Below are 22,614 nucleotides of genomic sequence, written 5' to 3'. Positions count from 1 at the left end.
TTATGCGTTCGTTATTTTTATTCGTATCCGTACATTTCTTTTCTAGTCTCATAAAAATGTATTAGATATAGATACATAATATTTAGTTTTACTTTTAAATTTTATTAATATCATTCCATTTTAGAACCTGTTCTTTTTTCAAATCTAAATACACGAGTTAAGTAATATTTTATATGGACAAAACATCAACAATTACGCTATACAAACTTAAGAATCGGGTCAGCATATATCAAACATTTTAAAACAGGATACATTACAAAAATTCTTACGAGGGCGAAGAACGACGAGTTAGGAAAGGCCACAGAAATAAATGTCCAATAAATTTTGATCTCTGATTATTTGAGCAGGTAGTGTGTGCTGGGGTCTTGGCATCTGGTGGGTTAGTTCCCTCGGATGATATTCGAGAAACAAACAAAAGAAGAGTGATAACATTTGTTCGTGAACATGAGTCAACGGGTCGGCCATGTTTGCTGAGAATGATTCCTTATTCGAATTTTGAATATTTAAATTCGTGCTCCATCTGTGTTCGTCTATGAATTTTAAATAATTATTCGTTTCAATTATATTATGATAGTTACAAATATTTAAGCAATCATACGTAATTCGAAATATAAACATTTTTGTTTCTTTTTTTAAATAACAACATTATTTTTGACTGGATCTAATGTTTATTTACACGATTAACGAAGGGCTCACGGTCAAAGGGTCTCTCGATGGTAAGTAATTTCTATTACACATAATATATTTATAATGTCTATCTAATATAAAATATTAAGTACTGACTTTAAGCCATCTTAACATCTACAATTATAAAGTCTAAAAGTAACTAAATGTAAACAAAGAAATCATTGTTTGTAAAGATAAGCGTGGCGTGTTGCAACCGACACTAGCGCCGCTTACGGAAGGCAATATTTAAAGAATTTAACTGATAAAGTATTTAGATAAAGCGCGTTATGACATTTCGGTCGGTGATGGATTAACTGGCTGCTAGTTTAGTTTTTTTTTGTTCGATAGGGTTGTCAAAAGTCCATTAAAAAGGTTAGATCTATGCGATAGAATATGAAGCGTTTCAGATGTACCTCTAATTATCCTATACTGGTTTTAACTCAATATACCTACATAATATTACCAGCCTGTAAATTTTCGACTTCTAGGCTAAGGCTTCCTCTCTCTCTGAGGAGGTTTGGAGCATATTTCACCTCGTTGATCCAATGCGGGTTGGTTGGAATACACATGTGGCAGAATTTCTTTGAAATTAGATACATGCAGGTTTCCTCACGATGTTTCTCTTCACCGCCGAGCACGATTTCAATTATAAACACAAATTAAGCACATCAAAATTCAGTGGTGCTTGCCTGGGTTTGAACCTGAAATCATCGGTTAAGATGCACACTGGGCCATCTCGGTTTTAACTTATTTACTTACCATTACTGGACATTAAGTAATTTCCAGCATTCATATGATAGTGGTTAAGTGGTCACCGCCATCCACAGATGCTGGTGATAGATTGGAAACCAAGATGTCATGTCCCCCAAACCGCAATACAAGAAAACTAAGTAATGTTGTTTAGCGATGGAATTTGTAATGAGTGGGTATCAACCCAGACGAAGAAGCAAAAGAAGGAAACACTAACCGAAACGTTCGCCATTTATAATATTAGTAAGTATTATTTATAGCAATGAATGACCCTTGCTTTGTATAGGCGGTTTTACGATATTGTCTGCATGTGTACGCATCACGCAGAAATGGAATCATGACATTTCGTTCGTAGAAAGGTTTTACTGCGAATAGTTTAGATAATAGCTTCATAAATAGTGTCGCTATGAACATCTTATATCTAAATATGAATACATATAGTTTTCGTATGGTATACAAATGTATACTATACGATATACGTACCTACTTTGTAAGAAAAGAAATGAAATGTGCTAATGATAAAAAAAAACCCTACACGATTAATAATAATAAATACGTAATCGCTTTACTCTGTACGGGCTGTGTCGAATATGTATTATACATTAAATCAAGTACGAATTCAATTTATAATAATTAATCTTATTTGTAATATGCAGCCGTTTTGAAAATTGTCAAATAAACAGGTGAAATAAAAATCATTGAGGAGATTTTAAAATAGCCATATTAACTTCAAAAATCAGGGACATAACGTTTTATTAATTTGTAAAGGTTAACATTAAATAATATATTTGTTTAAACGTTGTTTAATTTATAGTTTCAGTTAACAAACTATAAAACATTACAAGCGATGTCTTTTGTATAAAGTTATATTTGTCGTAAATACAGTAGTTGTACTCGAGTTGCGCTTGATCATAATTAATACGAATATAGCGCTGTAATTGACGAGCCACTCGATTTATGGCAGTTCGTACGTCTACGTGACTCGATTAACGATAATTTTATGATAAAATATATTTTTTTATTTTCGACCGAAATCAATTAACTTTTTAATTTAATGTTTAATAAAAATAATAAAAAATGTCTTATATTTAATTTAGTTCTCATCGTATCGTAACTTATAGGTTACGTTGAAAATTAAAATAAATATATACATAACAATAAATATAAATTTTACGATTAAACTGTATTGAGTAATGTGTTCAGTTGCTATACGCGATATATTAAAGATGTCTTTTGCCAATGGTCGGCCTGTGGTAATATCTCTATTATTCTACATATCACACAACAACACGAGTTACTATAGACAGGTGGCAGATTCAAAAAAAAAGTAGCCACTTCAATCTTAGTAAAAAATATTGTTATTTTTACATGTGATTTAACACGTAAGTGCTGTTTGCTAGGATCCCACTCGATCATGTTTTAACAGTATTTTTTATCTGTATTTGATTAAATTTTAAATTCATATAATATATGGAATGTTGTGTATTCGAAATTCAAATTTACATTCGATATAAATCGAACACACTCCAACTATTTCAGTTGAATTCAAGTACAGAACTGAAGACAATAATAAATTAATGCTGTACTCAAATAAACATGTTGAATAAACTACACATGGACAGTAAAACGAAACTACATCAGTTTATTTATTCGATAATGTTTTTCGAGAATAAAATCAATGAGTTGATTAGCCGTAATCGATTTTACGTCTAAATTAACTAGCATGTTGTTTTTGACGAATTTATTTTATACCATCTGCTCATTAAAAAGTTTTATTGGCGAGTTTTAGTTTTATTCGTAACGGTTTCAGAATAAGGATGTTATATTGTTGCATGATATAATGTGGCTGGTTTTTTTATTATGACAACGGGCAACATTAAAACGTGTAAATTCGTTTAATAGCAAAACGAAAGAATTATTGTTGGTTGAAAAAGGCAAATACAAAATATGTATGTGATCTTACTGTCTTTATTAAAATTTTTTGTATACTTCAAATATAGTAGTAGTTTTTAAGTTACGCCTTCTTAAATAAGGTTTATTTTTTAAATGACTAACTGAACGCTAATGATATATTTACACACATATATACACATTAATAGTGTGTACGAGTGTGTGTAACGGAACTCCTGAATGTTTGGACAGATTGGGTTCCTAGATGGTTTAGATGGTTTCCCGAACAAAGCTATGACGGCAGTTTGTAGTATTTAATTAAAAAGCAAACAAGAAACCTTTTGTGTTATATTTTAAAAAAGAAATTAACAAGAATAATCCCACATATATCTTTTGAAATAATAATAACTAAATCTCTGTTCTTAAAGCGCTTTCAATAAATAACGGTACCCAAAAAATGTTAAATAATAAGTCGACATCAAAATAAGCTACAGACCAGACTCGTATCCCCCAATCCCGTCATTAGTTTACGCAGCTATTTTTAAAAGCAATCTTTCTTGGAACACCGTCCTGATAGCATAAAACCTCTTTTAGAGGACAATAAAATAGTTCTAAACTCTATACAGAATTTTATGAGCAAACTAAAAATAGTTTTAAAATAGAATTTAAAAAAAAAAGAACCACGTTATTGACAGCGTTCATTAACTGATCGGTGATTTATCGTAACTACTGTTTGATTGGAAACGTTAGAAACTATGGCGTTTTGATTCACGCTTTGAACAGTTTAAACTAACAAATTGTCAGATTTATATCAGGTTTACGGATATGGGTTTTTTTTACTATCTAACTGATCGTGAATTGCTTAACGTGATCGACTGTGTCATTTAATCCCGTATATCGGATTTAGCTATGCGTAAAGTAATTACATTTTGTTTTAATATAAATAATGACATAGCAACGTTATCAACGAATATTAAACTATAGTAAATAAAATGAAAATCTTAAAAATATATAAAATTATTTTAAGTAATAAAATAAGCTAATATTACGTGTAAAACTATTTCAAGTCGATCAATTCGTCTGTACTGTATTTTAATATACATCAAGTTCACGAGCTAATAACTAAATGTAGCTTTTATCTTTTTATCCAGATGGTTAATTTTCCTTCTATTACGTGATAATAATTAGATAAAATAGCCTTTAATGCGTAGAATTTTATCATCTATGTTTTCAAGTAAATTACTTTAACTCAAACAATAGACTATACAATAGACTATATTATCAGGTTTTATTTCAAACAAGCAACGATTTCGACCTTTATAAAAAAACTTATATTAAATTTATCATATGCTTTTATTTCATTTATTAATATGTAAAAATATAAATAATATCTACTTTGTTTTATATATAAAATGACAAAGAAAAAACAGTTCAATACCTATTTCTCCTCAGCGACCGTCATTCTTTTTTTTTTTTATTTTATCATTCTCATATATCCTTAAATTGTAAAAAAAATTTATGAAATTTCAACCAGTTTTTATATGAAATATACAGACTACCGTCACCGTTGCTCATACTCATTAGAGCCGTTAAATATATTGACCATTCCTTACAACACCCATTCGTCAGAAAGACTAACATGTTACGTCTTTTGCCTGTAGTTATACACTCACCCCTCAAACTGGAATGGAACACATCAACAGACTAAACCCAGAACCAGATGACCATGCCCAAAGCCCAGTGAACTGGGCACCACTGGGCGAACACAACCAAGCAACATAACGAATACGATCATTCAACAATATTGTTATATCGACAACAATATATTTTACGTAAAATATTTTCAAGTCCCGCGATATTTTATTATAATATATCACAAGTGGTTAAGGCTGATCGATATTAATTAGACGGAATCATAATTCATATACTGATTAGGATTATATCAGGTCAAGCTATCAGTATATTACCGTCGGCCATTATCCGAATAATCCAATGCCAGACTTATCAGTTATAACCGAAACCACATGCAAATAACACATAATTCATAAAGGTCAACATACGGTGTCGTGGGTTCTTACCCACTCGACTTTCTCGTAAGAAATATTTTATTCAATATATTTTCAAATATACTCATGACTATTATTTAATAAATATATGTCATTAATTGTTAGGAAAAAGTAATTGAGTTAATTGCTGGTACTTCTAGGTTGAATATACATTCCTAACTATAATATCAAATAGAATTTGCTATTATTAGAGGACAATTCAAGAGTGCATGAAAAGTTCGTTTTGATTTTTGCACTAAATAGTTTAGGTATTAATAATCATTATCTATTAATTTTAAATGATAAAAAAAAGCAATGACAAGTAGTAATATGTACATCGAAGATTAAATAGTATTTTTATACGATAATCGTTTTTAAAGTCGAATAAGGCATACACCGTTGTCACAGTATGGTCTACTGTAATATTTCACTCTGTGGTTCCTTTCAGGGCTACAGATACGATATCAGGGTTTATTGGGCAGGAATTTATTGATTGCTGATAAGGACTCAGTTTCTATAGAACTGATTTTTATTTAATATTTTCGTACGTTTTTATTGTATGCTTTATCGGATTTTGTAATTCGGGATTTGTTGTTACATATTTTTTAACAAAGCCCTGTCACCGTATATTTGAGATAATGTAGTGTGCTGTGAGATTCGCTGACCTTATCATGATATTTTGATATACACACTTTATACCTACTAATAATAATATATATTTTTGACAAGCGGCTTCGCACAAGTGGATATTGATATAGAATATAAATTTATACTCTATGCACTTGTGTATGATGTAGATTTCTACCAGTGGAAAAGCATATGGAGCATTAGTTCCGGAGATTACTTACATAAAACCAAAATTTTACTCCTTAATAATATTAGTCAAGAGCACAGAAGGAATGTTAGAGTCAAGGGTCTAGTAAGATCCAAATGAACTCAATCCGTTATATTTTAAAACTACAATATTGTCAGCATTATCAAGTATTCGTTCCTCTATTGATTAACATATCAATAACAAAGAATCACAATAACAAACTTTTGAATTATAATTTTACTAGATAAATAAAATATATACTTATCATACTTAACGAACATAACGAATTGATTATACTTAAGAAAGTAAAAAGCATGCTTTGAATTCAAATCAATTTACCGAAAGTGTTAGTAGCAATCAATTTGTTACAAATACAATTTCTATAATCGGAGTTTTATCAACTTGTACGTACGTATGTTTTAATTGTAATTAATCACCTTGAATTCGTAATCTAATCGCGCGTGATGCAATTTGAATAAGACATGGAAATACGTGTTACCTTCAATTACATAAATCGTTGTTGTAAAGTACATTTCAAAGAAATGTTATTATACTCGCTTTCTAGTTTGAATATACGTTTTATGATTTATTGAATTATCGTTTGTTTGTAAGCAGCTTTTAAACCTAACAATAAGTAGCCTATGTTTCTTTTATAGACAAGATAAGAATAAAGTTTTATTGCATCTAAATTTCATCTGCAAATAGAAGCGATTTTAACCTAAAATTAATTCGCGGTAGCTTGAAAATATTTTAGATATATTTATATATGATATCGGTAGGCGGACGAGCAAATGGGCCACGTGATGGAAAATGGTCACCACCGCCCATAAAATATTAACCAAACCGGAACACAACAATACAGACTACTGCTGTACTGTATCTACTTAGACGTTCCCGCTCAAAGTGGTAGCTAGGTAGCGTCCACCATCACCGCGGTTCTCATAAAGTATTTTTGATCACGTGAATATCCATTACTTCGTTGCAGTAAACGAGCTAGTTTTCGCATTTATGATATTATAAGTAGGGATTAGTTGAACATGTTAGCTTGGACTTAAAGCATTGGTATACATTAATATCCTGGGAAACTGCTTTTAATTTTTTTTGCATAAAATAAATTCACGTTAGTGTATTGAAATATTGTGTTACATGTGATGCAATGCACTGCAGTGTCCCGTATCATTACTTTGATAAAATCTATACTAATATAAATTTTAAAGTAACTATTGTTATAGTAATCTGTAAAGTTGCTCTTTCACGTCAAAACCATTGGACTGAATTTGGTATGAACAAGCATGAACTTCATGACGAAGAAAGAAGGATATAGACTAATTTTTTTATACCTAAAACTTGACAAAAAAACGCAAGCCGTGAGAATCAACTACAAAGTTGACGTTAAACGACAGTAGTATTACTAAAACTATTTGTTTAAAAGTTTGAACTTACTGACATTATTACGTCATAGCCTATGCGTTCATTTAATTTCGTTGCCTAAAACAGAATTTACTTTTTGCGATATATCGGTTAATGCACATACATTAATACATACACAATTTGTCTGACTAACATTCGCTTCTGTAACTTAAGGTATAACGTGTAGAAAATTGATTTAAATGATTTATTAGTAAAATCAATGTTTGAACAGTAATTTGTATAATGCGTTGTTGTGGGTTTATCTACAAACAGTATGAAACATTTGGTAATTTGTAGTGTAATAGGTATTCAAATATTCTTAAATTGATTAAATGTATCACTAATTTTGGCATGCGACTACGCCCGCGTTTTACGAGGGCGATCGTACGTTGTGGGTATAACAAAGTAGTTTGTTCCTTGGAGTTCAAGTTTGCCTCATAGTAAATCACATTTAATTCGGTTCAGAATTAACCGTGAAAGCGTAACATATGAAGTTACTTTCGAATTAAAAATATTATTATAGAAGTATGGATATTTGAATCATTTATTGTAATCGTTGAACATGTCAAGCTCAAACTACGGAGAAGCTTTGAGCAAAGCCTGTGTTAATTTTACAGTTAAGTAAATAATTTATCCTATTTTGTTACTAATGACCGCTTCATATGCTATTAGTTTTTAAACAAATGTTACCATCAGAGATTTTCAGATTTCACAATTAGTAATAGTGTCACACAGGTCGTGTGATTAGAAAAAAAGTATAAAATCGGAAATCGAACATCTGATAGTAATATGAATATATATTTTTTAATGTTGTCAGATACCATTGTACATATGAAATAAAGACGGAAACCAGACCTATTTGAATAGTCGCTTGAATGTGTGGCCTTGGCAATGAAATTTCTAGAGTTTTAATGTTAAAACAAGTAAAACGTTGAGAATATCTCCCCTATTAACATATTCAACGATACAACGGAAACACGGCGAACATGGCCACTCATAAACAACAAATGACTCGCGCATGCGCACTAATGCACTAAACTTGCATAACTAATGCATTCGCGAAGGTGAGGTTACACGGCAGATCCGATATAAATCTTGACTAGATTTGAAGAACTGCAATTATTATTTAATTGAAGAAAATACTATCATTAATAATAACAATGAATTTTTCGTACAAGCTAAATAAAAGAAAAAAACATTATAAGACACAAGAGCACGGACTGAGGTATAGTAAGTACATCATGTATTTCGACCCTCAAAACTACAAAACGTCGTAACAGTCATGATTCTAGAAATATCGAGAAACATATTAAAAATAGAGCTGACTCTATATTATAAAGATAAGAAAATATAATATGACCCATATAGCACAATTCTCGTCCACGTTAGATCTGATCAACTTTTATCAGAATCTTTCAAAATTGAATCTATCAAAATCACAAGAGCCTTATTTGAAAATATATGAATAACCAGTTAGTTTATTTACGCCATACAAACAATACAAAATATACAAAGTACAACAATTTATCACGTCAATTGAAACCAGTATAGAGTTAGGTTTACCACATCCAGTCTGGCTAGATCTAAAACAATTGCTATGCAGGCCAATGCAACTTCCTACGTACAAATAGACATACCCATTGAATGTAATTAGCTACACGAGCCCACGCCGTACAGATATGGTATGTGAAATTAATAATACTAGTTTCATTTGGGACATTATAGAAGGTCACTTATTGCTAAAAGCTCTGCGATTATCTTGAAGGTTCTCGTTGACAGATACAATAATTCTCGAAATAAATTTGAGGAATAAATCGTAAGATAAATTTATGCCTTCAACAAACTATTATAAATCATTTGTAAGATTTAGTTAAAACTGAACATAAGCAGATGATTTGATAAGCTAAACATAGAAATAAAAAACAAATAGGAAAACAGCATCAAGATGGTTATCCTAAGTCTTCATTCCAAAAGTAATGGAATCATGTATCGAAATTAATCAGAATTAATTATCTGTGTGACACGATAATTGTCATTTAATAGGCCAATAAGCAAACGGATGACATGTCGAATTGAGATGGGCTTCCTATTATTATAACAAAGCTGCAAATCAAATGGAAAACTAAAAGTAGAGCTACACTTTAAATAATTGTAGATTAAGAGAAGACAGATTACTTAAAGCAAATACAATACCCAATTGAGCTCGATAAAAGAATTTACATTCGAAAATTATAACATCAGAGGGCGTTAAAGAAATAAGTCCTGGACGAACAATCGTGATTAAGGAGACAATAAACTGAATCAGTGAATTAAAGATGGCGACGGAAAGCGGGAAGCCAGTAAGCAATAAATACTAATTAACCAAATGTACGCGCAAGGCTGAATTAATATGAGGATTTGAGCTAAAGAGCTATTAGTGATGACAACACAAATTGGGCTAAAAATAATTTTTGTTACTCTTAAAGAGCTGCAAATTAAAATATAAAAAAGTTATTTCGTAAGATAAGATTAGAAAATTTATGAACTGGTGTTTGAGTTCAAATAAGTTTAATCAATTCTTAGAAACCAAGCATCCAGCATGCTATGACTCAAATATCCATAAAAAAGATGATGTTGATAGTCATTACAGTGTTAATGACCAAGAGATTATAATAAAATAGAAATCATTCGAAAAAATCATTTTAATCTTTAAAAACTCAAGCTCTGCTGTAATTAATTACTAAAAAAAAATGTTTAAGAATCGTAATATGAGTACCTACGAAACAGAAAATAAAAACCAAACCCTCAAATCGTCAGTTTCAGTTAAGGCCAGTATGGCGGACGGAAACGGATGGCATCAGACAAGAGATCGTTGTTTGCTAAATATAGACGTGGATTTCGTGCGCGGGCGCATTGGAAGAACTTCTCACTTTATACTTCATTGATTAGTCGATAATGATGAATTAGCTGATTTAGAACACAAAATTTATATAACACTGAAATTATTGCCCATTGTTATATTACTTTTGTACTAAAAGTTGTAACGTATTCGACTTGTAAGTGTTAAGAAATTAAGAAAAAATAAATTTTCTGAACACAAACAAATAAAATTTTAAATAAAATATATATTTCATGTCTCTTTGCAAGCAGTAATCTGGACTTGTCGTTATTAATGGGAATTTAATCATCACAGGAAATAACTAAGATATTGGCTTTTTTTCAAAAGTGGTGTAGGATATCTTAACTATTTTACTAACTGGTATTTGCTCACACCGGTCTTCAAGTTCATTTATTTATAGATGAGATGCTTTAAGGAAATAAAAGCTTGTACGTCATTATATAAAAAGCCAAACAGCAAACAATTGATATTGGCATTAATATCGACAATATGGTTTGACATAAGCACTCTGCTTGTACAAACAAACAGCATAATGAAATCAGCTCCGTTGTTATGAAAACATTTCCAAAAATCAAGCAGGCGTAAAAACATCGACACGATTCAAATCCAATTCACGAGCCGTCGAAAATTGTAATCTAAAAGAAATCGAAGCTCAAAGAAAATTGAACGTACAAAGTGTATTGTAATGGCATCACGTACGATAATCGATGCTATTATGACATACAAAGCAGAATTGCACCTAAGTATAATCCAATATTTATACGATCCGTGACTGTAATGCTTTGGGATTCTTGTACAAATCAGTCGAATCATCCGTCTCATTTGGTTCATTAAAACTTCCGACAGGAGAAAGAGAGAGGGCGGATTCATACAAGAGTTTCGTTTGTAGGTGTCCACGGAATGTTTGCACTCCCTCGCCTCTCGGGGTCGTCAGGTAAATTCGTCCACAAAAGCAGTGGGAGTCCGTGTTTATTATAAGACATACCTGAATCCAGGTAGACATGCATTGTGTACGCGCCCCCTCCTAGCGAATAATAGAGTTTTCGGAAATAATACAATGACTACGTAATTTATGTCGACTGGAATACAATATTTTACATAAATTTTCGGAAATGTACCTGTATATTTTTTTCTAATTTTTTTTGTACCGGCGCTCCAACAATCAGTGTTTGGGGTGACGTTAGTTTCGGTTCTTGCGGTTGATTTGTTTGTTTTACGGGTAATTTGCGATTTCAAACAATTTTTTCAACCATCCACCGTGATGTTATCTTTGTTATTTGTGGCTCTCCTACTACTAATTGAGTAGTTTAATCATTAAAGTTAACAGTCTCGATGTTAATCTACGCATAGAATAGGACATAACGAGGTCACTAACCGCTTCTTCTTATGAATATTAAAATACTCGACACTTCGACCGTATAAAAATTCGATTCAGTCGTAAATAGTGTTTTATCAGCATTTTTGACGTAAAATGAGCTGAGATGTGCAGTAAACATAACTAATTGATCCGTGTGAAGTTTCTGTGATAAAAACTGGTTCAAATGGTAGCTTATACGGTGGGCGGACTTGAATAAATCCAAACATAACAATTCGTTGAATTTCAATAGTTCGAAAGTGTAAAATCACAAATAACTCAATGCTTAACTCAATAATAATCTATTGCTCCTTATGCGAATAACGTTAAAGTCGATTTTTATTCTATTCTGCAGTATCTTCACATAGAATACCGTAGCGACAGGATGCACCGACTTTAGATCAATATATTACGATTGCGTTCAATACCATTGTACTTTAATGCCAAGAAAACATCAATAGAGATCTACCTGAAATTGGCACCTGCTGGGATTCACTGCACGTTAAAAAAGTTGAAATTTATCGCGCGATTTTGATTCTTCTGTCATAAGCAAATAAGATTACATTAGTATAAATAAGTATAATGGATATACAAATTGTAGCGCCGCGTGAAGAAATTATTTATTTTCCCAAAAAAGGGGATATGAAAGTGGAAAAACGTCACAATGTATACATTTTACTTACAAGGATGTGGTTTATGGTCGACAGGACCACCAGCAATGTGTGACCAACAAATAAAACCTGATGACTTTATATACAGCTCATAATGATATGTGATTACGAATACGTAATCGGACATTCAAATAACCACAATAATAATAAAGATTCCAATAAATTCCTCACTTATTCTCAATAATTCAGTTTAAAGGCTTAATTATTTTCTCATGCTAAGTAAATCAAACATTTCAAACATACGCGTAGAATGAAAAAAACAATGAAAGCAGATAACCTAAAAGTAACTTTAGTTGTGTGTTTACAAAACAAGTTATTTGCGATCAATTGGACGTTGTAGTCAAACTATGTCAAAATAAGAATTGAATTTGATTTTGTCTGTTGACTAGCACTCGTTTAACGACTGATTCTTCACACATTACAAAAGAGATACTCTGAAGGTTGTGTATCGTAACGGGTTTTTTCATTTCCAGTTATTGTTATTGCAGTAATATAAAAAAAATCGTTAATTTTATTTCATTTACAGAAGGCAGAAGTTATTAACCTACTCAGGCGAGTAATTAATACGATGGTATGTGATTATGGCGAGAAACTATTAAAAATAATAAAATAATTAATTTGTTCAAATACTTGATTGTTAACATTGACCAAACACTCACCTCACTTTCAGTCCAGTCGATTAGACTAGACTTCTCTTCTAGCAGGTTCTCCGAACTCCTTTTCTCGTCTTCTCCGTCACCCTCGTCTTTGAATACTTTGACCTCGTCCGTGGAGCCCAGGTCGTCGCCGCCCGAGCTCGCTGCTGAACTCGAGTGCGCATGCGGCATTTTCAAGAACCTAACGCCCACACTTCCATTATCCCATCCTTCAACAACACATACTATCTGTCATCCATGACCGAGCACTAAATTGCCATTTTTAAGCTCTATTCAAACGCCCAAATTTGGTCCTTCGAGCCGGATTTCCATAAAAATCGACGATTGTCTTTATTGTTTTTTTACACTTAAACTATTAGGCAATTGTTTTGTTAACTAAACTAAATGAGATCACAGATAACTTTTGTCAGGTTAAACTTAAAATGCTAAGGCTGAGGTGATCCGTTTCATTTTGCGTTGCATTGGATCTGAAACAAAAGGAAAAAGGATGTTAAGAACAATTAAAATACAATTACTGGAAAGCTTTGATTAACATTTTACAGCTAATTACGTAATCTAAGTCAGCGTTTAAACCTAAATTTAACTTTTAATTCACCGCATTGTACCTCTATATCAGGTCAAGTTGCCTGTCAAGCACTCGTCAAGACTCTGGCCTCGAGCCAAGAACTCAGAAAACCTTGCGATACTAAACATTATATTGGCTTTAAAACGATTTGGTCAAAGACGAACGTTTTTAGACAACGCGTATTTGAATACAACCGAAAACAACAATTGAATTCGTTATAATTAAATGTATTTCGTATAAATAAGATGAACGAGCACTTTTAAGATAAACTTTGAATTTTCGGCATTTATTCATTTTATAGAAAATATATCTAAGACATTTGAGGATTCAAATCACTATTGAACCAAATCTCTTTTACAGTTAGCAATATTCAGCCCCCCTATTAAAGCCCCTCTACCCAATAATTATGGCGTCGAATTTAAATACAACTGCACATTGACATGCATAACTCTCTTCAAACGTGTCGGCCACATTATTCATATGACACCTCTCTACATACCAATATGACAAATGCATTATCTGTACGATGCGCACACGCAGTCATAGGCACAGCGGTGATCGACATAACTATCACTTTAAAAACCTATGAAAAGATTAACTCTTTTTTGACTAGTAGTTCGATTGTTTAATACGGTGATCAAATATTTATTATACCAAATTAACGAATTTCAAGAATATTTCATTAACATGTACATGATAAAAGCGTTAGTTCAAGATGCGCGGGCGCAGCTTCGTTGTACTTAAATTATGATCTCAGATAATGCATACAATTAGGCTCAATTTGGACGTTGTCCAAAATATTATAGGAACGAATTAACATATTATTTCGTTTAATTATATACATTTTTTTAAATGTATGAAAAGTGTGTTAATAACAGTATATAACCGTTTTCAAAGAAATATTAATTTATATATTACATACATATAAAGATGTTCAATTCTTATTCCAACGTGAACTGATTATATATTAGGAAACGATTGAATATGTAATACAATTTGATATATCGTGTCTTTACGGTTATAGTACCATGAAATTTTATTTTTTATTTTTTATTTAAAACACTTGGTATTCTGTTAAATTCCACGTGGTAGTTAAGTACAGACGTGATCGTTACCAAACCTTTACCGGTAACCAGTGAGCTTTGAACGCCATAATTCACGGTTTTCCTGGCGCCTATTTTATCGTGATTGGAATTATAAGTATTGTCGTTGACCCTTAGTGGAGCCCTAATGGGAGTTCTATTACATTTTGTTTCTATTGAGATTGTATTTGAGCAACGATATTATATAAGCTTTCAAGTATTAAAAAATAAAGTTTCAAAGACTATTATAGGTTACTTTTATTTTTTGTCTATGGTTCTTATTTGTATTATTCTGTTAATGCAAAGATTACATAGCTTATTTTTTTATGCTGTTTCACGGAATGTAGATTCATTATTTCAAATGAAAATTTTTCTTAACTCATGCAGTGTGCGAAATTTTTCTATCTACGACATTTAGATTAAAATCTACGTGTTCTGTTAAAAATGTCATATTATCAAGGATTAGAACTAACATAATTAAAATAAATTAATATTATAATATATGATGAGAATAATTAAAAGAGTGAGGACGATTGTAAATGGACATCATGAATTGGTCTCTAAATAGTACGCAAGCAGATACACCTAAGAGGTCAACGTTAACTAGTTAAAATGTGTTTGTTTTGTTCATGCTGTTATTTATCTTGAAATCTAGATCAATAGATGTATCAAGATCGTCGATTTCGCTATAATTCAACTGACATTTGTCAACATCTCATTCATATGGTGTTGAAATCGCATCGTTACAAAATTAAAAAAATCAATTTTAATATTTATAGTCATTTCTCATTCTTAATTGCTTCTCATCGATAAACTTGGTCTTAATTTAAATCAATATATGGAATATTTTTGATTATAGAAACGATAGTGTTCTGATAAGAATTATTTGTCTATGATATAATCTAGTATTTTGCGTGGCTTATCCATTTAAATAACATATCATTATGTCTGTGTCGTTTAGGTCATCGTAGTTTAGAAGACTGCTCATCCTCAATAAGACATTGTCATTTCCTACATGCAAATTCTCAGTTGCTGCAAGGAGCTTGCAGTGCTACTCTCCGGTGCCTCGGAAAACACGAAAATTTTTAATCCATTGGCTAAGTTCTCTCTCATAATGACAGATTGCAATGGAATAGAGTTTGCTTTCGTGTACTCGTCAGTGTTATTTGTCTTAGGCTCAGACGGCTGTTTATGAATGCCATGGCAATTTTTCGAGAAGGGATTAAAATTATATTCGTCACTTTAACGAGGACGCCATGCTTAGTATTTTTATAATATTACCTCAGCGTATAATAATTACTTTTACACGCTTTATTAGCACTTTATTATATATATACATGTGGAAAGGCAATTAGAACCGGATTATAATTACATTTTAAATTTGACACATTGCAATTATTTTTAATATGCACTATACTGAAGGAGTCAGGAGATGGATATACGTTCCTTCCCCTGGAATAAGAGGCGTCTGAGCCCACGATTTAGGGCTCTTTTTTGATTTATTTAACTAATTGCTGTTTTGAACGATTATATGCAACATATACGATCCGCTAGGTGGAAATTATTATAAAATAATTTTGATAAACTACAAAACGAATATATATATCATACATGTCTATAATGTGTGCTACGTTCGAATCTATTCAGTAGATTAGCGTATCTTAGTATCATATATCCAAACATAAAACCGCATATATTAATATATATTTTATCTAAGTGAAACATTGCAATATCAATTCTAGAGAAAACTTATGATATATAAAGTATATAATGAAAAATGACTATATACACACTAATTAAATTATATACAGTTTATCTATGATGTATTACAAACAAAAAAAAAACGAACAAAGCTGACTATATAACATAAATGTGGACAGAATTTATCATAAATATAAATATACTCCTTATATATTTTATTGCTACTTTTAATTAAAATATTATCACTGTTTATGAACCACAATAGAATTTACAAACCGTAAAGTTAATTACTTCTGTATAATAACACATGTTCTGTTTATTTAACCGATTATAGGCTGTTCGCGCTTAGATATAAAGAATAAAATTGTATATGACTTAAATAAAAAAAAATAGTATTATTTCCTCTATTACTGCGCTCATCTAATTTTAAATGTATCTCAAATAATAGTTTTAAAACCTCTTTATTATATACGATGGAAATTATTTGTTAGATTAATTACTCGTATATTTGAAGTAATAACACTTCATTCTATATAAAAACTTATCAAGAAATCTGATGATATATATAACGACTTAATAACCTTAACCTTACACCGTTTTAATTGCCCAGTAACGCCACAAAGCATGTTATACTGAGGGTGGTTCTAAAAATTGAAACCCTGATCATTGATACGAGCCCAAAGAAAACTTTCCTGCATTAGCAGCCCGTAAATGTCCTACTGCTGGGATAAAGGCCTCCTCTCCCTTTGAGGAGAAGGTTTGGAGCATATTCCACCATGCTGCTCCAATGCGGGTTGGCGGAATACACATGTGGCAGAATTTCGTTGAAATTAGACACATGTAGGTTTCCTAACGATGTTTTCCTTCACCGCCGAGCACGAGATGAATTATAAACACAAATTAAGCACATGAAATTTTAGTGGTGCCTGTCTGGGTTTGAACCCGAAATCATCGGTTAAGATGCACGCGTTCTAGCCACTGGGCCATCTCGGCTCAAAACCTTTCTACTAATATTATAAATGCAAATGTAACTCTGTCTGTTGCTCTTTCAAACCAATGAAATATGGTATGACGCAAACTCTACCTCCAAGAAAGGTCATAAGCTACGTTTTTTATACCTAATACGTAACAACCAAATTAATAAACGCGAGCGAAGCCGCGTAGTTGTAAATATTATACAGTAATTAAGTGCTAAGTTCATAAATTTATTGAGTACAGACCGCAGAATGATTTAAATGGAATAAAATTAGGTTACATATCGTTAGAAATATACATTTAACCTGAGTATATACTCGTACGTTTAAACTTAGTACATACGAATAATTTATTTATTAATTTTAAAGGCCACCAACAAAACAAAACGATACAAACCTAAGGGCTCCCATAACGATATTTGTACAAGCTCATTATTATCATAGGCGACATTTTTAAAATTTCAGGTATTACATTTAAAAAAAAAAAAAAAAACAAAAATATTTATTGTTCAAATCAATTTGTACAGCAAGAGTTAGCAACAGGAATTTTGAAGTAGGTTAGACCTGTATCTCAAAATACCCGCTCCTCCTCCTGGATATACATATATCGAAACACACAATTATAAACTAATAAATATTTAACTTATTTTTAAGATTAAAAATGGAAACATTACATAAGCTTTACTTGGTGGTAGTTTCACTTAAAATAGTTCCGTAAAATGACGATTCTAAAGTGCTTGTGAAAGCCTACTTAAAAAGTATATTTTAATTTGATTTACTAACAATAATAATAGACAAGTCAGTCGTTTGGGATTCAGTTTTGGGTTTACAATTAAATTTAGATATTCATCTTACGCTGATATGTAAAATATTAGAATTTTATACATTAGTATATTTATTGTTCTTAATATAGAGAATACACTTGGCATATCACGATGTAAGACGGACTTTATATACGCTGTTATAAATGAGAAACGTATAGCTCCTGTTCGTTGACTATATTCATTATTCGTATGTGGCAAGATTGTTCGATTTGGATGTGCTGTTACTCCACGAGTTATATAGCGCTATTAAAAGCTAATCGACAGTACTTACTAGACTGTGATCGGTATATATAAATTAACTGAAATGATAATATCAGAGACAGCGTTTCCATGCAATAGTAAAGTTTAAGTTGTGGTCGTAGTAATATAATACTCGTATGTATTTCAAAATCGCTCCGTGCATCCAGTGGATGACGAAGCTTAAATAACAATGGTATGAGATAGAAAGGACATTAGCAACGCAAAACTATTGCAGTATATCAAATGTGTGATCCATCATTAGGACCTACGGTTAGATATTCGATGCATATCTGCGGCATGGATGTATGTTGCGTTTATTGTGATGAGATGATTTGAATTTAGATTGCACACTTTATAAACATTACGTTTATTATTCGACACCTATCTTTATAAGGAAATGTACTCGCTAAGAACTTTTGCGTGTTCTGTAAAAAATATTGTATTCTATACGCTCGTCTCGGGACAATTTTATATGTGTTAGATTATGATGACAAATTTAAGTGCATCAAGAACGCATCGACTCATTGTACTTTACTGTATTGTTTAAATTACAAGCGATACACGTTGTAGCACTTTTATTATCCTAAGAGTCCTCTTATCTGCTAAGCTGAACATTTATACACGCTGCTGGTGAACGTACAATAGATAAAATACTTGTTTTTGTTTTTTGTATTTGACAAAATGAAGGAGACTCGTTTCAACATTACATAACATAACTTTAACAGTCTGTAAATTTCCCACAGCTGGGCCTCCTCTCTAATGGATACACTTGTGGCAGAATTTCGTTGAAATTAGACACATGCAGGTTTCCTTACGATGTTTTCCTTCGCCGCCGAGCACGAAATGAATCATAAACACAAATTAAGCACATGAAAATCCAGTGGTGCTTACCCATCTCGTTTCTCAGACTCATTTCGAATCTTTTCAATTACAATATTCAGTGCAGTTTGCCAATATTTTTTGTAACGTTAACCATTATATATTAGCATGATTTAGTGATCGTAAACGAGATAGCTCGATAGTAAAATGTGAAATTGTAAATGGCAATACTATGGCATTGTAATGGGATACCGTGGGTGTCAGTTTTATGGGTGTTTTTACGAGTTAACGTGTTAAGCCTGGATTGAATGTGGAAGGTAGGTATTGTTTTGATTTTTTTTATTATGTATTTAAGTCTATTTAAAAGTGCTGTGGTTTTATTTCTGCTTCAAAATAATAATAAAGTTCAATAGAATTAGGAAAACATCGAACGCTTTAGCGCTATGCTCTTTTGCTCGACGTTCTTGGCGTCGCACTGGAAGGCAATAAACAAACAAGATCAATGAACTTATTATTGGAAGTGTAATCTATACTAATATTATAAAGGCGAAACTGTCCTGTCTGTCAGTTTGCCTGTTACACCTTCAAAGCCAAACCACTTCACTGAATTTGATATAATTTGGTAAGAAGCAAGCTTGAACCGACCAACTACTGAAACGCAAACGGAACCACGGGCGACACCTAGTCTTAAGTATATTCTTGGATAGACTACAAAAAGTTGTGGTTATAATACTATCTAAATGTATCAAGTTATTGAAAAAAGCTTCAGCATTTTAAGTACCTTTGACGTAGTAAGCTATTAAATCGTTGTTTAAAATAAAATATCTATTTCGGGTCGTATCTTAAGAGACTTTAAATAAAATCGCTTTAGTTTTAAAATTTTATAATTTTTTTTTTATTTTGTCACATTAATAATTTAATAAATAATAATGGCCGAAACATATTGATAGATAATCATAAATTTCGGTGAAACTTAAATGTTTATTGCTTTTAAAACGTTATTTAAACGGAATCTATATTTACATATTACGCTATGCTCCGAGGAGCCGGGATAGGCCTCTGCCCAGAGCACGTAAACCCGAAGACATTAGAAGATTAAAAGTACCAATGAAGAAATCACAACTTAGTTGTAAACATATTAAATGTATTACAAAATAATTAAATGTATGTTTTGGTCAGCAATGAGATCTCTTTAGATTTTATCGTAACCATACATATTTCGTATAATTCATAAATAGAATGAATAAAATGCTCTTTACATAAAATTAAAAGGCGAAAATTCCAATAAAAATCCCATTCTCTCAATCAATATTCCTCTGTTTACGCGATTTTCTTAAACGAATTAGCTAATTTCCTCGTAATTTTTATATCGGTAAAGATTCTTGGAACAGAGCCAGCTTTTAAATTCCTTTCAAGTTAATAATTTAGTGGTAGTTTGAACGAGTGTTTTATGTTTATTATATTTATCAAATTTTTTTAAACTAAAAACGTCATAATTCTTCTTTTTATTAGCGAAAATTATTTGTTATAATGGAGAAAACATGTTCTTGACGTTTAGAATAAAGTTTTAAAATTAACTAGCTGCTCCGCGCGGCCCCACCCGCGTTATTCGCTCTGCTCCGACATTGTGAGCGGTAGTTTTATATTATATAGTTCTTTCTATGGGCTATCTATACTTAACACAACAAGATTATATCAATACTGAGATTAGCGATGTCAAACAAACTCCTCAAATTTATACTTAATATTAATAAAGATTTTACAAACTAATCAATTATGTTATTCGTGTACTTTCTTACGGAAATATCGTTTCCAAAAAATATACAAATAATTTAAAATTTAAATCAATATGTACTTTAAAACACGCTTTGTATGGCTTCAATAAATGCCAATATGAATTGCATAACTCGGAAGTAGGTTTTTATATATTTCTAATAAATGTCGAATGGATTTCTTTGAAAGTACGAATTTGTATAAATCAGTTGATATCAAAATAAGGAATATTTTATAAAGCTACTAGGGAAAACTTCCACTTTCGGCACATTTGCTCGCTTACTGAATTAATTCGAGTCCCAATTGATTAAAGCGGTCTTAGTGTTTTAGTTTTCTTAACTTATCCAATCACATACACTTCTGATTTTTTACAAAGTTAAATAAAATATGAAGCTGCATTAAATGGACAATAAAAAATTTACTAAGCTGTTTTCGATGACCAAGCGCGCTTGAACATTATATCCTCGACCATACACACGCAATATTTTTTCTGCTTGTATATATATATATATACCTATACATTTATATTTATTATGTAATTATACTAATAGATAAGACACATCTTGTTTACAAGTTGTCCCCTTAATATAGTGCAAATAGGAAGTTATTTATATTCATATATGCACGCATGTACTCTATACATACTATATTTGTACCCATTAGCAATATCTGCATCGTATCTGGCACTATACTAATTTAACTCTTTTTTTTTACTTGGCTGTATGCTCGAGAGTCTGTGCCTATATAATTTGGCTGCTGACAATTTCCTTTGATACTTTTTTTTGTTTTGGTTGGCACAACTAAAAGACATTAAACTAAGAATTAAATTGATATTGATAGTTTTTTGTTAAGTTGTTGTTTGTTTTGTGTATTGAATTATAGATTACAGAGAATTAGGATGCAAATCAATTCATTGATATTTCGCGCTTGATTTAAATCTTAATCTAATTGATAGGCATTTGTTATAAATTACGAGATCAATCATTATTTTTTTTGTTCAAATTAAGATAAATTTGAATTTGACAAGAGAATACTTTCATTTAAAAAAAAAAAACGAAAAATATCCACGCCATTATGTACAGAAGCTTTAATACGTCCTGTATAAAATGCAAATCAGTTCATACAAAGTATCTTGACTTAAAAGGTTTGTGCATGTTTGAACGTAGCTTATACAGAATAGACAGCTACATCACTTCATGCATCATATACTCATATAAACATATATAACTTGGATGTGCCTTGACCGCTGATATAATTAATAGTTCCTTTCCTTTTTATTTAGGTCTCACTGATTTTTAAATCTTTGATTATTGATAGTTGCATCTGTGATTTTAAAACTTATCATCTTTATTTTATCTAGGTTAAATTTAAATATGTAATTTATGAAATCTATTATTTCCTATAACAAATGATATATTACAATAAATTTAGTTTATTAGAACATCTGTAGTCAGCACCGTTGTAATAATCCCAATTTTCTCTTTAATCAAAAAAGAGAGGTA

General features: G+C 31.3%; 1 protein-coding gene across 5 annotated transcripts in view; it reads right to left on the bottom strand.

Moving 5' to 3' along the window:
- The window catches only part of LOC125073652 (protein pangolin, isoforms A/H/I/S), a 147,845-nt gene that overhangs the window by 107,431 nt on the left and 17,800 nt on the right, over positions 1-22,614 (bottom strand). For all 5 annotated transcript variants that reach the window (XM_047684557.1, XM_047684558.1, XM_047684559.1 and 2 more), the window contains exon 2: positions 13,138-13,601. In XM_047684557.1, the coding sequence (XP_047540513.1) occupies positions 13,138-13,305 (168 nt within the window). In that variant the 5' untranslated portion in view covers positions 13,306-13,601. The remainder of the gene's footprint in view (positions 1-13,137; positions 13,602-22,614) is intronic.

Source organism: Vanessa atalanta, chromosome 25, assembly GCF_905147765.1.
Source record: "Vanessa atalanta chromosome 25, ilVanAtal1.2, whole genome shotgun sequence".
Taxonomy (NCBI): domain Eukaryota; kingdom Metazoa; phylum Arthropoda; class Insecta; order Lepidoptera; family Nymphalidae; genus Vanessa; species Vanessa atalanta.
This window is presented reverse-complemented; position numbering and strand designations above follow the sequence as displayed.